Consider the following 15967-nt stretch of genomic DNA (forward strand, 5'->3'; position numbering starts at 1 on the left):
TCACTTCTAATGTGGATCAGCAAAAGCACTGTGTGGTACAGAGTGGCCCTGCCAGGCTGCCCCGCCACTGAGCAGCAGAGCACCAATACCCACATGGCACCGTGTCCCTGAGCAGCCAAGAGAAGCTCTTCTCTTGCAGGGAGAAACACTGCACTATAGGTGCTGCCTCTGAGCCTGGGCTGAGCAATGGGGTCAGCCTCAGCCACAGCCTTTGCACCTTTTAGATCCTGCAGGCTTCTCAAGCTGGGGATCACCTGGAACAACGTACTGGATTAGTTACAAAGTGTGCAGATCCCACGAGAATGGATCTCCTTTTGATCCTGCAACAGCCAGGCACAGATACCATATAGAGAGCGAGTCAATAGCATCCCGGCATGGCAGCAGGGTGAGCTGCTCCCAAGCCAAGATCAGTCCCACACTTAGCTAAGGCGGCCGGGCATGGGGGGCCATTCATGCATCAGCTCTTCACAGTAAGCCAGCGCTCCGTGCCCGAGCTGTGTGACATCCACACATGGCCAGAGGCTGCAGGGCCCATGAGAAGGAGAGCACAAGGCAGGAACCCTTTTTCTGCTGCATCGCCCCAGGCTGCCAGCAGCCGCTCCAGCTCCAGACACCCATCAGAGCCCAAGGCAGTTCTGTGGGCTGTGTGCCCCAAGGCCAGTGCTGGCCACAGGACACCCTGCAGGCAGCTGTCACCACAGCCTGCCAGGGAAGTCACAGCAGAGCTGTGGGAGCAGCCAGCAGTACATACCTGCCACAGGAACAGCCTGAAGCCGCTGCGCAGTGAGAGGGCCAGAACCAGCAGCTTTAGGAATGAGCAGCACACAGCTCACACAGGCAGCAGCAGAACAGGAGGACACCAAAACCAGGCACCTCAGATGGGCTGGATAAGGGCTGCCAGACCAAACACCCTGCTGCACCCACAGTGATGAATGGGTGTGCCACGAGGCTGCAGCACGCTCCTGCTGCCCACCTGCACTGCACTTGCTGCCATTTGCAGTCAGTTTGGTGCAATGGGGAGAGCTAGGGATAGGCTTTTCCTGTTCCTGTTTCCTTCGATGAAGCTCAGCTTATACTGGCTTCTCTCCACCAAAAGCCAAGAGGAAAAGCCTAGGAAAACAGTGCAGCTGTTATATGTTATCTGTGCTCCTGCATGGCTTCAAAGCACTCCTGCAGCTCGTGTGGCACAGTCCTGCCAGCCCTCTGCAGCCCCACAGCCCTTTGTAACCATGGGTTCTAAGTGCCCAGCAGCATTTGGTGCTACCAACTGGTAAGGTGTGGGAAAACACACACTCATTTTATTTTAATTCTGCTGCCCTCCTCCTGCATGGCTCCTGGTTGTCAAGGGGTGAATACAAAGAAACATCTCCTCGCTTCCTTCTCTGCCCCATTCCCTACTTGCCCTGCTCCTACCTGCAGAGCTCCCTGCCCAGCTCCAGCACAGGTGCCTCCCTCTTCATGGACACCAGCTGCTCCACCTCTAAACCACCTATCAGAGCCGGCAGCACCCATCATCACTGAAGATGGACCATGACGCAACAGGAGGATATACCTCTGCTCTCTCTCCCTTTGCAAATCACTGCAAGCAGAGCCAAATCCTCTTCCAGTGCTTTACAACCTCCTCCAGGAGCAAGGAAAACCCTAAAAGAAGATGCATATAAACAGGAGGGAGACTGACTTTTCACAGAAGCAGACAGTGACAGCACAATGGGGAAAGAATCTAAACCAAAAAAGCAGAGGTTTACGTCAGGTGCAAATGAAAGTTCTTTACCCAGAGGCAGTGCAGCTCCAGCACTGCTGCCCAGAGCTGTGGGTGCCCAGTCCCTGCAGGTGCCTGAGGCCATGGCTGGGCACTGGGCAGCCTGAGCTGGGGAGCAGCCAGCACACGGGGTGGGGCTGGGGGGGGGTCTCTTCCATCCCAGCTGTGTTGAGATTCTATGACACGGCGGTACCTCTGTGTGTAACTTGGCAAGATTTTTCTTTAGCTCTCCCAACTCTGCCTCTATCTCACCGCCTCACATACTCAGGAAGATCATGCACCAGAACAGCACTCTGCACACTGCTCCTGCGCTTGCCACTCGAGAGCCAAGAGCTCTCCTACACACAGACCCCGTTCTTTAACCCACCATTCATATACAGAGGCCTCTTGTCAGAAGACTGTACACCTCCTTTAACAGCACCTGGTGAGGAATGTGCTCAGCAGCAGCACAGAGTCCGCGCACAATGTACCGGTGCACTCAACTCATCCTCACTTCAAACCCACAGCAGTTCAGGCCATGGCTGGGTCCTGGGCAGCTTGAACTGGTGGGGGGCAGCCAGCCCACAGCTGGGGTCTGTGAGGGCCCTTCTCACCCAGACATGCTGGGATTCTGTGATGTCCTCTGAGGTTCAGTGGCTGTGGCAGCTCCATCCATCCTTGGGCAGTGCTCCCTGCAGTGTTCTGCTCCCTGGGCACCAAGGGTCCTGCTTACTTTCTGCCATGTTAGCTGTAATTTGAGGCAATCCCTGTGCACGTGCCACCAGCTGCTCTCCAAGCACAGCCCCTCCTAGAAACATTGTGGTCTTGAGATATTTGAAGAACTTATTATTAGAATTCATGCTTTTAGCAAGCAACCCTTAAAAATATTTTTAGCCCTGCCTTGTTATGGGTTTATTTTAAATTCTCAGTATGTGCCCTTTTTCTCACTACAACTTTTTCAATAAAAAAAAAAACACAAAAAAACGTGTTTTTACACTCAACAGCCTTCCACACATCTTTTGTAGCTGTGTGACCAGGTGAGCTCTGCTGTTTCCTCCTGGGGTATTTTGGAGAGGAAAGGGAAGTACAGAGCTGCCCCCCGCACCCTCCTCCTTTCCTGTTTCCCTGCACCACATTTATCTTTAGGACTGTCTCTTTCAATTAACTCTCCACTGTTGTTTTTGGTTTTTTTGCTTTTTTAATGGTGAGGATTGCAATGATTTTATACTTCCTGGATATGCTTCTGTGTATACTGTGTATAGCTTGGACACTTTTTTTATTATTTATTTCCAGCTGAGCCTTCCACAAATCACACTTGATAGAGGGAAGTCCCCCAGCAGCAGCACGCAGTCTTCTATGTTCTGACAAAGAGAAAGTCAGAAACAAAGAAGTGTTTAAACCCCCCCCAGAGAGCTGTAAGGGCTAACAGAGAGCACTCATAATTGCACGACCCCATAAGAGGGCATAGCCAAGGTCAGGATGTGCCTTAATGGTGTATTTCCTTAACTTGAAATTGGTTTATTTCATTAGGAGTCACAGCTTGACTCAACTCTCCCGCTTTTACTCCGGACTTGAGGGAAAGCAGCATGACAGAGCAGTGGGGCTACTCATGGCCCAGCAGTGTGAGGATGGGCAAGGGGGCACAGCTGGTACACACCCGCTGCCAGCCCAGCACCTGCACAGGGAGCAGAGGATCCAGGCCCATGGCAGGGGCTGGACTGGGCCACACCTCATGCACGGCCCCGAGGGAGGCAGCGGTGGGCACCGAGCAGCCCTTCTCCTGGGCATCACCCGCAGCCCCCTTGGTTACATGGCACCCACACAGTGTGCTCCTGCAGGACGTGGGACTGCAGCCAGCAGCAGGAGCTGTGCCACACGCTGTCCTTTGTTTCCAGTGCCCTGCAAACACCAACACATTTTAGTGCCCTTTTTCTGCAGCCTCCAGGAGAAGAACACATGGGGACACCCCCCAGGTCTGGCTTGGACCTTGTGGAGACTTGTCCGACACAGGGAGCATCAAGAGGGACCATGACAAAAGGGTCCACCACAGGTTTCCTAAAGCAGAGCCCAATATCCAGGGGCTGATCCATGCCCCTACCAGCTGCCTCTCCCTGCACTACCAATGGCACCCAGCCAATGCGCCCCATGCCCAGCTCTGCCCACCTGTCCCCACAGCCGGTCACGGCACCAGAGCGGTCCAGAAAGCAGCCTTCCCCACATGCAGAATTTCCACAGGCTGTCAAGCCGTTCTCACTAACAGCTGCAGTCCCACCAGTGGCACAGCACAGCCTGGTGCATCCTCTCGCCGGCTGTCCACACCCCTTGTTCCCAGCTCTTAATGCAATGCAGCAGAAGCTAAAAATACCAAAGTGCCACCCTCTGTCATGTCTCTGAGCAGGCTCTGCAGCCGGCACGGGATGAGCGTGACGGAGGTGGAGGCTGGCTCTGTTCCCAAGGCATTCTGTGAGCCACAGCCCTCGGCTGGGGAGCACAGCCAGCACAAGCAATGGGCATGGGGAGGCAGGGACCGTGGGTCCTGCAAGGAGTCATGTGCAGCAGTGGGGTGAGCACCCCAGGGTGGGGGCTGTAGGGGTTAGTGGGAGGAGCAGGGCATCCACACTGCTCCCCACTCACCTGAGACAATGCCAGGAGCCCAGGAACACAGCTTGGGACTGAACCACAAACACTCACATGGTTCCCCAGCCCCTGCACGATGTCCCGCTGTCATCAAGTGAGCTCTATTTATGGCCTTTGACATTGTCTGCAGTAGGGGAAACATCAAAGTTTAATAAAACAGAACCATAACATCCAAGGAGAAGCAGTGAGTATGGGAATCAAAGGCAAAGCAGAGCCTCCAGGGCTGTGGTCTCCAGTCCCAGGCTGTTCCCAGCTGCCCCCACAGCCTAACCTGCACACCTGGGCTCAAACCAGAAGAACTCCCAGGGCACACAGGAGCCACAGACACACTGCTCTGCTCCAACAGCCCCAGCAGGACAGGGCCATTTCCACAGCAGCCATAGGGATTTACAGGCACCACTCGATACATTTTAGCTCAATATTTGCCAGGTTATTCAACAAGTCAGAGCTTGGCAGAAATTAGTAGGAGCAGTGCCCTGCTAACATGGCAGAAAGTAAGCAGGGCCTTTGGTGCCCAGGGAGCAGGACACCACAGGGAGCACTGCCCAAGGATGGATGGAGCTGCCACAGCCACTCAGAGGACTTCAGAGGACATCACAGAATCCCAGCATGTCTGGGTGAGAAGGGCCCTCAAAGACCCCAGCTGTGGGCTGGCTGCCTCCCACCAGTTCAAGCTGCCCAGGACCCAGCCATGGCCTTGGGCAGGGATAGGACATCCCCAACTTCTCCGAGCAGCAGTGCCAGGGCCTCACCACCTCTGGGTAAAGAATTTCCTCTTTACACCTGACTTAAATCTCTCCTCTTTTAGTTTAAAGCCACCCCCATTGTCCCATCACTATCAGACTGTGTAAACAGGATGGAGATTGAGTTTTTATAAGCTCCCTTCAAGTACTGGAAGGCCGCATGGTGGTCTTCCCAGAGCCCTCTCTTCTCCGGGCAGAACAAGCCCAGCTCCCCCAGCCTGTCTCCATAGCAGAGGTGCTCCAGCCCTCTGAGCATCTTTGTGGCCTCTTCTGGACCTGTTCCAGCAGCTCTGCGTCCTTCTTGAAATGGCAGCCCCAGGGCTGGCTGCAGTGCTGCAGGTGTGAGTACCACGGCCTGCTGCTTCTCCTGCTCTGCCAATGGACAAGATACTCCAGCACGCCGCACTACCAGTCAGGAAGGAGGTAACCTGTTTCACAAGTTAGTCACAGCCTGGTGACAAACCCCCCAGAATTTCAGGCAATGCTAGGGAAGAAGAATCACACCAACGCAGGCCATGACTGCCAAGCAGGGCCTCTCGGCTGGAGCCGACCTGCCAGGCCTGCAGAAAGCACATCCAGAACCCACTTCAAAGGGAGCCCACAGCTCTCCCAGCATCTGTCACCAACACAAAGGGTGCCAAGCACTCTGCCAACTCCTGCAGCTCCCTGCGGCCCCAAACAGCTGCCTGCAGGCTGACGGCCCAGCCAAGATCCCGCAGGTGAGCGGCAGGTTCCTTCCACACACAGGGCTCACCCAGGCAGCTGTTAGTGCTGCACTTCCCCCCAGGGAAGAGGACATCCCGCGCAGTTCCTGCGGAACTGATGAGCTTGGGAATGCTGCAGTGCACTCCGTGACACGCTGTAAGGAATGTCCCACGCTGCTGCTGGTTCAGAGCACAGGAGATGGACAGCTCGACCCTACATCTTCTTCCTTGTGCTAATTTGCCTTTATCTCCCCCCCAGACTTGATCTGCAGGGACAGCTGTACAAAGCACTGACAACTGAGCTATTTAAAAACCTCCAAATGTGGGAGGAGGCTGGTTTTGCAGTGCTCAAACCCCACATCATTTCAGCAATCCCATTTACAGAGCAGTCAAAGCTGCTACACGAGTGTGGGAACTTCCTACCTGGCAGACGGTCTCACATGAGTGTGCCCCAAGGCCCCAACTGGCAGCAGAGCCCAGTCCTGTTGTGCTCCCACCCTCAGCTTGAGGCTGGTTGTGCCCCCTCACAGCACCTTTGGGACATGCAGTTATTAAACTCCTTACCATACCAGCCTACTGCACACCCATCTCCTCCACAAGCCACTATCTCATATCATGGCCAAACCCCTTTTCCAAATCCTTCCCCCTTCCTCCTCCCTGCTAATCTGCCACAGCAGCAAAGCATAACCCTGGGCAGCACAAAGCACTGCTCCACAGCAGGAACAGCACCAGTTGGTGCTCTCCATCAGCAGATCCATCCCTCAGCTCACTGTTCAGCTTCATGGCTTCCCATTAAAGCAGCACAGGCACAAAAAAGCTCAGAGCAGCATGGGCTGTTCTAGTCCAGCCATATTTCAACCCTGCTGGCAGTATGCTGTAACAGGTACCTTCCTTTTCCCAGAGCACCGATGGTCAGGTTTTCCTATGCACACTGTTAATGCAAAGACTGCTGGCTAATAAATCTCCTCTGGGACCAGCAGGTAGTTACGATCTGATGCAGCAATTCGGAAATGGCAGCTCGGTGGGATGGGATTATTTTTGAGCAAGGAAAGATTTGCTGGCCAAGCTCTTGCAGCACTGCAGATGTGCTGGTCCCCAGCCTCCCCAGCAGTGTCAGCCCTGGAGCATTACGTTATTAGCAGCAATCACAGCAAACATGCATTTCTGTAATATATGTGCGATGAGATTCAAATAAGAACCAGAACTAGCGACTTGGGGGGAAAGAAGGGCTGCTTCTACACAGGAACCAGGACCAAACCAAGACCATTTCCATTAATGAACACAAATCCTATTGTGTCTAAACACTCAGGTAAGATTTATTCACTGTAGGCTGCAGCTCTGGTCAAATTTCAGCATCCTGAGCTGTGGCCCTTGCTGGAAATGCAGCGATCCCTCTCTGTCCCCTTCCCACCACAAATCCACTGCAACACTACACAGCACAAGCTCCCGGGCACCTCACCAGCTGAGTTAGGAGAAGGAGAGAGAGTCACAAACCTGCTTGTCTTTTTTCTGTATTTTCATTATCATCAAATCAGGAATGAATGTTATTTCTGTAAGACACAATACAACAAAAAATTGACAGTAAAAAGACTGGTGATCCCAAGGCACTCAAACCTTTCACCTCACCCCCCTAAGAGGCTGCACAAACCCCAGTCCCACTTAGAGCAACAGCAGTGAAACGTGGCCACACAACCCCGCGCAACTCAGTGCTACCCACACTCAAGTCCCAGCACAAAGTGGAGCACCTGGGACTTGCAGAATTGCCCTCCACCCAACCACCACCCAAACCCCACACCAGGCCCTGGGAGACCTGCCAGACGCTGCCAGCCCTTCAGCAGCAAAGGGAAGCAGCAAACCAACTGGTTGTGCCAAGCTGCACCGATGGGAGCGTGAAATCCAAGGAGAGGATGCAGGAACCCAGCAAGCCTGGGGGCCAGGGCTACTCCTGTGTTCCCACAGCTGGGGACAGGCAGGAAACACACCTGAGTTCCATGTTGCTCTCCTTGGCTTGGAGCTGCTCACCATGGGGACAGTCAAGGGGACACAGCGTAGTTTCAGCTCCATACCCTACCCAATGCAGCCTTTCCACGGTGCTCCAACAAAGCTGTCAGGCCTTGTGGGAGCCCCCACTCCAGCAGACACTGCTGAAAGGCCAGCAGTTGTCTGCTCCCACAGCGCCAGGAATCAGAGCCAAGGAGCCCAGAAATATTTGACAAGCATTTGAGACACAAATTCCACAAACATGTGTCCCATTTGCCCCCCATGTAGCACAAACCCCACTCCACATAGTACAGCACACGGGCTCACCACAGACCACTGATCCCTCCCCTCACCCATGCTGAACCTCCCTGCCCAGCACAGGCTCCAAGTTGGGAACAGACATTACCAAAACCCAGAGCCACTGCTCTCCTTTGGTCTGCTGGGACTCCTCCCAGAGCAAGAGCCCAATGTGGGAGGCATCCAAGGAGATCAATCCCATGCGGTGATGTTGGTCCTTCCCAGCCTCCTCAGCTCAACCCTGCTAAACCAGGGAGAAGAGCCAAAGGCTTCCAATTCCCAGCCCAGCTATGCAGCAAAGACCAGGTCAGTATGTCCCATAGGGAAGCCAAGCTTGGTGGCAGTAAAGGCATCCAAGTGCTACCAGCTGAGCAGGGAGGATTTTGAGGACATCTGAAGAGGATGGTGCAGAACACTCTGTCTTACAACCAAGTCTGTCAGAATCATATGTCCACCAAGACATGGCCCAGAAGGCCCAGAGGACAAGGAGCTCACACAGGCTAGGCAGACATACACAGTTGCCCATGAAGGACCCGGCAGAAGTATCAGGCTGAGCAGCCACTGCAGCTCAAAACAATCCTGCCAGGCTCCAGTAGAGAGCAGCTCCAGCCCAATGGTTTGCTCAGAGAAGAAATGGCAAAATCTGGGATAGGTTCAGCTTTCAGAGGCCTCTGAGCTGAAGGAGGCTCCAAGGCTCTCAATTGACCCCTCCTCACCATCAGACCGCCCCCCTCCAGGTCCCCAGACTGGAGATGCTCTTAGCCCTGGCTCTGCTTCCCAGCTTCTCATTCACAGATTTTCTTTCAAGGCAGCCCAGAAGATGGATCTGGACTCTCCAACTCTTGAAGGCACTAGCACTCTCTTCCTGCTCTTCGTGTTCTTTGATTCAAATAAAACAAACATGATACATTATGGATCAGACACGCTTAGCGTTGTACCAGCACAATCACCACTTTCTGTACAGCTTCCTTTAGACACAGGCAGTGCCAACAGCTGAACATGAGGGCAGGGGGATGCCAGGAGGTGACACGCAAGATGCCCACAGAGTGAGTGGCTGCTCCAGAGCCCAACTGGGTGCTGCTGGGCCTTGCTGCCATTGACCCTGCTGGCCTCCCATTAGCCCAGCCCCCCTCCAGCATCACCTCAGCATTGCTTGGGGCTGCCCATTCCTGATGTCTCATTTCCCCAGAGAGCAGGCACAGACTCTGCTGCATGCACAGTTTCCACAAGTAGCTTTTCCCAAAGAAAAGTTAGCACCAAAAAGCACTCCTGCAGCTTACTATGGCACAGCAGAACACAGGCAGCCCCAGCCCTGGAGGGCAGCAGGAAGCATGGCAGCGGCCCAGCCCCGTGCTGGGCACAGCCAGCATCACTGGCATGCAGCAGTAGCCGGCAAGGGCCTGGCCTGTTGCTGGCAGGCTCTGAATGGGCACGGGGACCGGAGGGGACAAGCAAACAGGTTCAAGAGGGGACATGGAGAATGCTTCCCTGTAACCAATGTTGTGAAGCACATGGGGCACTTCTTGGCACACACCCTGGCAGGGAGACAGCCAGGTGCTGTCCCCACAGGCCACAGCCACAGGACAGAGCTGTGTTGACCAAGCCCAGGCCATGCAGAGTCTGGGCTTGGGACTGCTTCAAGGTCTACTGTGCCCTGGCTCTTGATTCCAGCAGATACCCAACACCAGTCCTACAAAATACCCAGCTGATTTCCACAGCATTGAAGCCAGCGCATACATCTGTCTTGGAAAATCAAAGCTGAGATGCTCGTTAGTCCCAGAGGAGACAGCTTTAACAGAGATATCAGCTCTGACAAAGAGCAAAGGAAAAGCCCAGCAAAGTCACTGCCAGTATCAGCAGAGGTGCTTGATCCCTTGACACTCGGAGCTGCCCACCCAGGAAGCTGTCCCCTTGGGTCCTCGCAGGGTCCTGCAGCATCGGGCATTATGCGCTCCTGGCTGTGTGAGCTGGCCATTGACCAGAGCCACAGCAGCCACGTGTGAATCCAAACACCAGGAAGCTGCCATTGACACGTGTTCCAAACGGATATCAAAAGACTTAAATTCAGAGACTTGGATGTATATAATGAGGGTGATTTAGCTCTGGGGTGTGCATGCTTTGTGGCGAGATCCCCATGCACCCAGCGCTGTAATAATCCAGTGTCAGCTTTCTAAACTATCATTAGGTTTGGAGAGTTTTCTTGGTTACAGTTTTTGATAACAACCCCATGAATCCACCATCACCGGCCAGGGCCAAGCTGGAGGGGAGGTAAGGGCCGCGTCTGTCTGTGCATGCTCAAAAGTTTCAGCCGCCTGAGCACCTGGCCTGGCCTTGGAGCTTCACCACCACCTGCCAAGGAACATCACCACTCTGGCATGTGGATGTATACACTGCCAGCCCCATTTAGTTAGCCATTTCCATGCTAATTAAGTATTTGCAGATTAAAGAGAAACTCTAATCTCAAAAGAGGCAGCCCAATTTTCTAAACGAGCTTACGGTTTTCATATGGAGATCAACATGTTCTCACTAGCCTCATCTAAGTGCTCCAGGCTGCTAGATTCAGCTTTACTGCCACCATCACAAATGGCAGTTCTCACTCCCCGCTCAAGTTCTTCTGCCTTTTGTACCAGTACCACAGCGGTGCTGCCAGCCCAGCAGGCATGGCCACCCCAGGCCCGGCATCTCCCACAGCACAGCAGGTCCTGCCGGGCGCTCGAAGCTGTCTGGTTGTATTTGAAGAGAGTGGCAAAGCGGTGCCAAGAGCTGCGCTGTCCCTCTATGTGAGCAGCCCATCTCGCTGTGGCACGGCCTCTACAAAGCATCTGCTGCGAGCAGTGACGTCCGCGGTTACACAATTTGGGGCACATCAGGTTACCAGCATCTTCCCTGGAATTTATTCTTATTGTTTTGCAAGAGCACAACATCTCTTACACCGGTCTGACCCCACATCACGCCTGCACTTCCTAGCACACCTGCTTGTGCCTCTCCAAGAGCATTTGTGCACAAACCAGAAACACGATCGGCAATTTCCACATCTGAGCCAACACCACCCCAAGGCCAAGTAGTGGCCGTGTGCCCTTCCCCTCTCTGGGCTCCTTGCATGAGTGGCTGGGCTCTGTTCTGCAGCTGAAGGACTGACTTTCCCAGTGCAGAGGCTGAGGTTCACAAGCTCCAAGCATCCTGCAGACACACACAGTGCTGTGACCACGAGATCTGCCAGCACAAACCTATCTCGGCTCGTATGGGGAGCGATCACCTCTCAGCTCCGTGCACAGCTCCATCAGAGCACGTCCCTGCACGGCAGTGCCCCTTAGAAATGGGAGAAGAGATTCTCAAGATGAGCACCAGGAAAAAGTGAAAAGGAGTGTTGAAAATAAGCTGAATGCAGAGGCACAGAGAACTAGAGGTGGACCAGACTTGTAAAGCCAAAGAGAAACATATCTTCCCTGCTCCAAAACTCACTGCACTGTGCACAGCTACTGAAGAAAACTGAACACGCATTTCAGAAACGCCCCAGGTAGGTCTGGGGAGGAAGGCAACAGGGTGAGGCCCCAGGCTAGACCTTGTCACAGCATTCACAAGGCACCCAGGCTGCTGCCTGCAAGGCACAGAGCCTTGGCTGTGACACACTGTGCAGCACCAAGACAGCGTGCTGACACATCTGTGCTACCACAGTCACACAACAGTGTTAGGAGACCATAGCAGGCAGGGAAAGCCCCAGGAAGCACAAAGCCAAAGCTGCTGCTGGGGCTGCTGTCAGGACTGCACCTGACGGACAGACAGACAGATTGCCACTGCCTATGTCCCACTGCATGTCAGGAGAGGAAACCGGCACAACTGCCAAAGCGTCTTCCCAAATTTTTCTACCACACAATGTCTCCAGCACCCAGGTTCCTGCCCACTGAACACCATCTGCTGAAAGCCTAGCACAGGGCAAACAAAACACACACGTGCATTCATCCCCAAGTCTGATCTGCAACCAATGTACAGGCTGGGCAACACACTCCATTCACACATGCAGCTGCAACATGACCCGACGTCTGGTTAGGAGATGCACACTGCTGCAGAAGGAGAACAAGAAGCACCTGAGCAAAGCAGAGCTGGGATGTTCCGGAGCAGCAGGTACACCTCCTGTACTCAGCAGTATCCACCATCCATCCCTGCATGCAGCAGCAAAGGTGCCAACCAACACCCAGGCACTCCTTTTTCCTGAGTAAGAACTTTTTCTCTCAGAGAGTGGTCAGGCACTGGAATGGCCTGCCCAGAGAAGTTGTGGAGTCGCCGTCCCTGGCAGTATTCAAGAGGTATCTGGATGAGGAGCTGCAAGATACGGTTTAGTGCTTGTGGTAGCAGTGGTAATGAGAAGACGGTTGGACTAGATGATCTTATAGGTCGTTTCCAACCTTGTGATTCTATGATTAGGAGCTGCACTCTGCAGCACCCACTGCACCACAACAGCTCCTGCAGCTGCTCTGTGCTACCGCCCTTGGGGAGCTCCCACCTCAGCCCTGCAGTACTCCACCAGCGAGCCAAAACCCACCAGGCAAGGGTTCCACAGCTCCACAGGCAATGCATCCTTTCTGGCTCCTACAGCAGCTCTCAACCAGAGAAGTGAAGCACATGGTTGTTCGAGGAGACGTGTAACACAAGCTCTGTTAGCAGGAGCCGTGTGGAATTACCATGGTCGCAGCTCTGGCATCGCCCTGCACCAAGCTGGTCAGCAGCCACACCACAGAGCCAGGAGGAGCTATGGACTCCGGCTCCCAACACCATGCTGTGTGCCTGGGGCTGCACTGAGAGCAAGGCCGGCCACAAGTCAGAGTCGCCTGAAGCTGAAAATGATGAGGCACAAGGCTTTCCTCCACTCAGACCTTCACAGCAAACCTCTGCTCACAATCAGCAATTTCACTGCGCATTTGCTGCTTACAGAGTTGGTGAGGCAGCCTGAAAACAAGCGGGGCAAATCTGGGGGGACTTAGAGGCGTTTTTTTTATCCTGGGGATGCAGAGACCATGCTCCAGTGCAGGACGCCTCAGTGTCAGAAGACACAGCTCTTCAGGGCCTCCTTCAGCACCGAACGGATTTCAGTAAGTTCAAATGTATTTCAGGGCAGCTTCAAAGTCCGCAACCGAAGCAGTCCTGCAGTTTTATGGAATAAGCACATTTTTTGTCTCATTCTGAAACTTAAAGGACAACAAACTCCCAAGGAATGTTCTTCAGTAAGAATTTCATTTACATACCACATTGCTATGGTCTGCAGCCACATTAAGCGGCATTTTTCTGCTGTGTTGGTCTGCTGGGAAGCTGCATTCTGCATCAGGCTGCACAAGTCCTGAGGCAGCACAGCAGCACACAAAGCTCCAATGGCACTGTGCATTACCCCACAGCCCTGCTTCCAGCATGGAAGCTGCTTCATTTCTAATTTCTAATACTCATCATCTCACATGACAGCAAGCTCAAAGGCTGCTCCAGCAAGGCCTGCACAGAGCCTCTGCACAATGCCTGCTCCAGCGCAGCTCCTGTGGGCAGGAGGGATGCATGGCTGGGACACGGCTCACAGGCAGCACCATGCTGTGCCCAGCCCAGCTGCTGCCTCCTACACTGGCTCCATCAGCTGTGGGGATCACCCCAGGGCCGCCTTCACCTTTCTGCAAACTTTGCTGGGTCAGAGGACAGCAATCATGCTCCCACCATGGGCAGGCAGGAGGCAGAGCTCTCAGCACGCCACACTCTTCTACAGTCTTGCTTGTCTTAAGAAAATGAACACGTTTCAAAGAGAGACTTGCTTTTCTGAAACCATTTTCCAGCACACCCAAGATGCAGTTTCACCCAAGGAAAACAAAATATTCAACCCTTTGCCCACCCTGTTCCCCTGGTGCCCAACCTGCCATCCCAGAACATCCACGTTGTGCCCAACCCCAGCACAGGCAGGGCCAGCCCTGCACTCACACCCCTCACCCTCTGCAACCCACTTCTGGCTCCTATGCCTTGAAACCTGCACAGGTCACCTCTAACAGCCACGCGAGAGCTCTAAAACTGCTTTATGGGCTGCAAAACCCATCACGCCCATGAAGCTGTTGACATTCTTTATGACCACATGTGATGCTAGCTCAGGAGCTTCTTCCTTGCTCAGTGGCACCGGCTGCACCCCAGGCAGAGCCTCTCCTCAGGTGGCAATCAAGGATGGCTGCGGAAGCACTCAAAAGCCCCAGAACACTACAGGGAAGGCTGCACAAGCACTGACAGGTGAACTGCAAGCTGCTGTTGCAGTACAGGAGAAACTCTGCCTGACCCTGCTGTATGCTAGTAGCAGCACCCAGACCCAAAGCCTGGATCCAAACCCAGGGAGAGGCACCTTCATACAATGACAGGCATCCTTCATCACCCAGCATGCGGGAAGGCTCTGATCTGTACTTCCCCAAGAGCACCAGGAAAAACAGGAGTTCACAATGCACAATTCCCTCTGAGCGCTCCATTCTGAAACAAAGCATTTTTGACTTGTTAAAAAAAAAAAAATAACCAGCGATATATATGTGGCATTTTAGGTGTCAAAGTGAAGTGGGAGAAGCCCAAGCAGGCAGCTGGGTGAAGCCTCCTTCCAGCAGCCCCTGCTCAGCCCTCAGGTTCAGATATAAGATTCACCTTTGCAGCTTTTGGCTTTCCCTCAGCCCAATGTGAATGGGGCTGGAAAGGGCTCACCAGAAGAAAGGAGGGGCTGTGGAATGATCTGGGCTTGCAGAAACAGTCCATAAGGAAGCTCTGGTCCAATGATCAGTCCTGAGATTTGGCTAGGATGACAGAGTCAAAAAAAAAAAAAAAAAAAAAGTCAGAGCAGAAGTAGGAGCAGAACTGAAAGCTGCTGCAAAAGTACCTGGGAGCTGCCAAGAGAGCTGGGCTGGGGGAAAACATCAGTCCAGGAAATCACTCGGAGGCTGTCCCTACAACTCAGCTGGAGAAGGGCTCCTGGAGCTGGGGGCTGGCAGGAAAGCAAGGAAAAGAGCTGTCACAGGGAGCTGAGGGCTGCCAGGAGCACAGCACTGGCAGAAAGCTTTGCTTGAGCAAAGAGCAAGGGTCTTCTCAAAAGCTTTCCACAGAATAGTTAGGGTTGAATGATGGAAGATAGAGCTTACAGCTGAGCCTGGACTAGGGCTTCAACAGCAGGGGCTACCAAGAGAGCTGGGCTGGGTGTAAGTCACTGTCACAGTCATGGAGCCTCTTCTGCTGCTCTGCAGGAAAGTGAGAGCAAGGTGAGTGCTGTGATCGGGCACAGAGCTGGAGCTGGACTATGGCTGGAGAGGGGCTGCCAAAAGAGCAGGGCTGGGACAACTTCCGTCTGGGTTTTCACACCTAGTGCTCAGATGGAAAATGAGAGCTATGGCTAAGGCTGACAGAAGGTGGAAACGGGCTGTCAAGAGACCAGGGCTTGGCAATAATCTTTTGCGTGGCAGTCTCTTCAAAAGGTTTGGCTTTGAAATTAGGATTAGGGTTACACTGAAAGAAAGGGACAGCACAGAGAAGCAACTGGAGAGGGGCTGGAAATGGGCTGCCAAATCCGAGTGGGAGCTGCAGAGAGACCTGGGCTTGGAGAAACCTCTGGGCTGGAAATGGCTTCGCAGTTTCTGCCACTCCTCCAGAAGGGAAGAACAGGGCTGGAATAGAGAAAGCCCAGAGCTACTGACAGAGGGGGGCTGGAAAGGAGCTGTCAAAAGGAAAGGCTGCTGAGAGCCATGCGCAGGGGAAGCCTTAGGTCTCCAGGGGCACATCCAAGGGACAGGACTGCAGGACAAGAACTGCTGTTCAACTCCTGGGAGTGGGCTGCCAGAGCAAGCTGGGGGCTGCTGAGACGCTGGGAAGAGAGAAGTGTTTCA

General features: G+C 53.7%; 1 protein-coding gene across 7 annotated transcripts in view; it reads right to left on the bottom strand.

The window, feature by feature from the left end:
• The window catches only part of CHD6 (chromodomain helicase DNA binding protein 6), a 74405-nt gene that overhangs the window by 44249 nt on the left and 14189 nt on the right, over positions 1-15967 (bottom strand). For 6 of the 7 annotated variants that reach the window (XM_031605629.2, XM_031605625.2, XM_090152245.1 and 3 more), the window contains exon 2: positions 7317-7372. The exons of the other annotated variant lie outside the window; for it this stretch is intronic. In XM_031605629.2, coding sequence (XP_031461489.2) covers positions 7317-7349 — 33 coding nt within the window. In that variant the 5' untranslated portion in view covers positions 7350-7372. The remainder of the gene's footprint in view (positions 1-7316; positions 7373-15967) is intronic. 7 annotated transcript variants of the gene reach the window in all.

The sequence above is a fragment of the Phasianus colchicus genome, chromosome 17, assembly GCF_987193195.1.
Source record: "Phasianus colchicus chromosome 17, bPhaCol1.hap1.1, whole genome shotgun sequence".
In the NCBI taxonomy this organism is placed as follows: Eukaryota; Metazoa; Chordata; class Aves; order Galliformes; family Phasianidae; genus Phasianus; species Phasianus colchicus.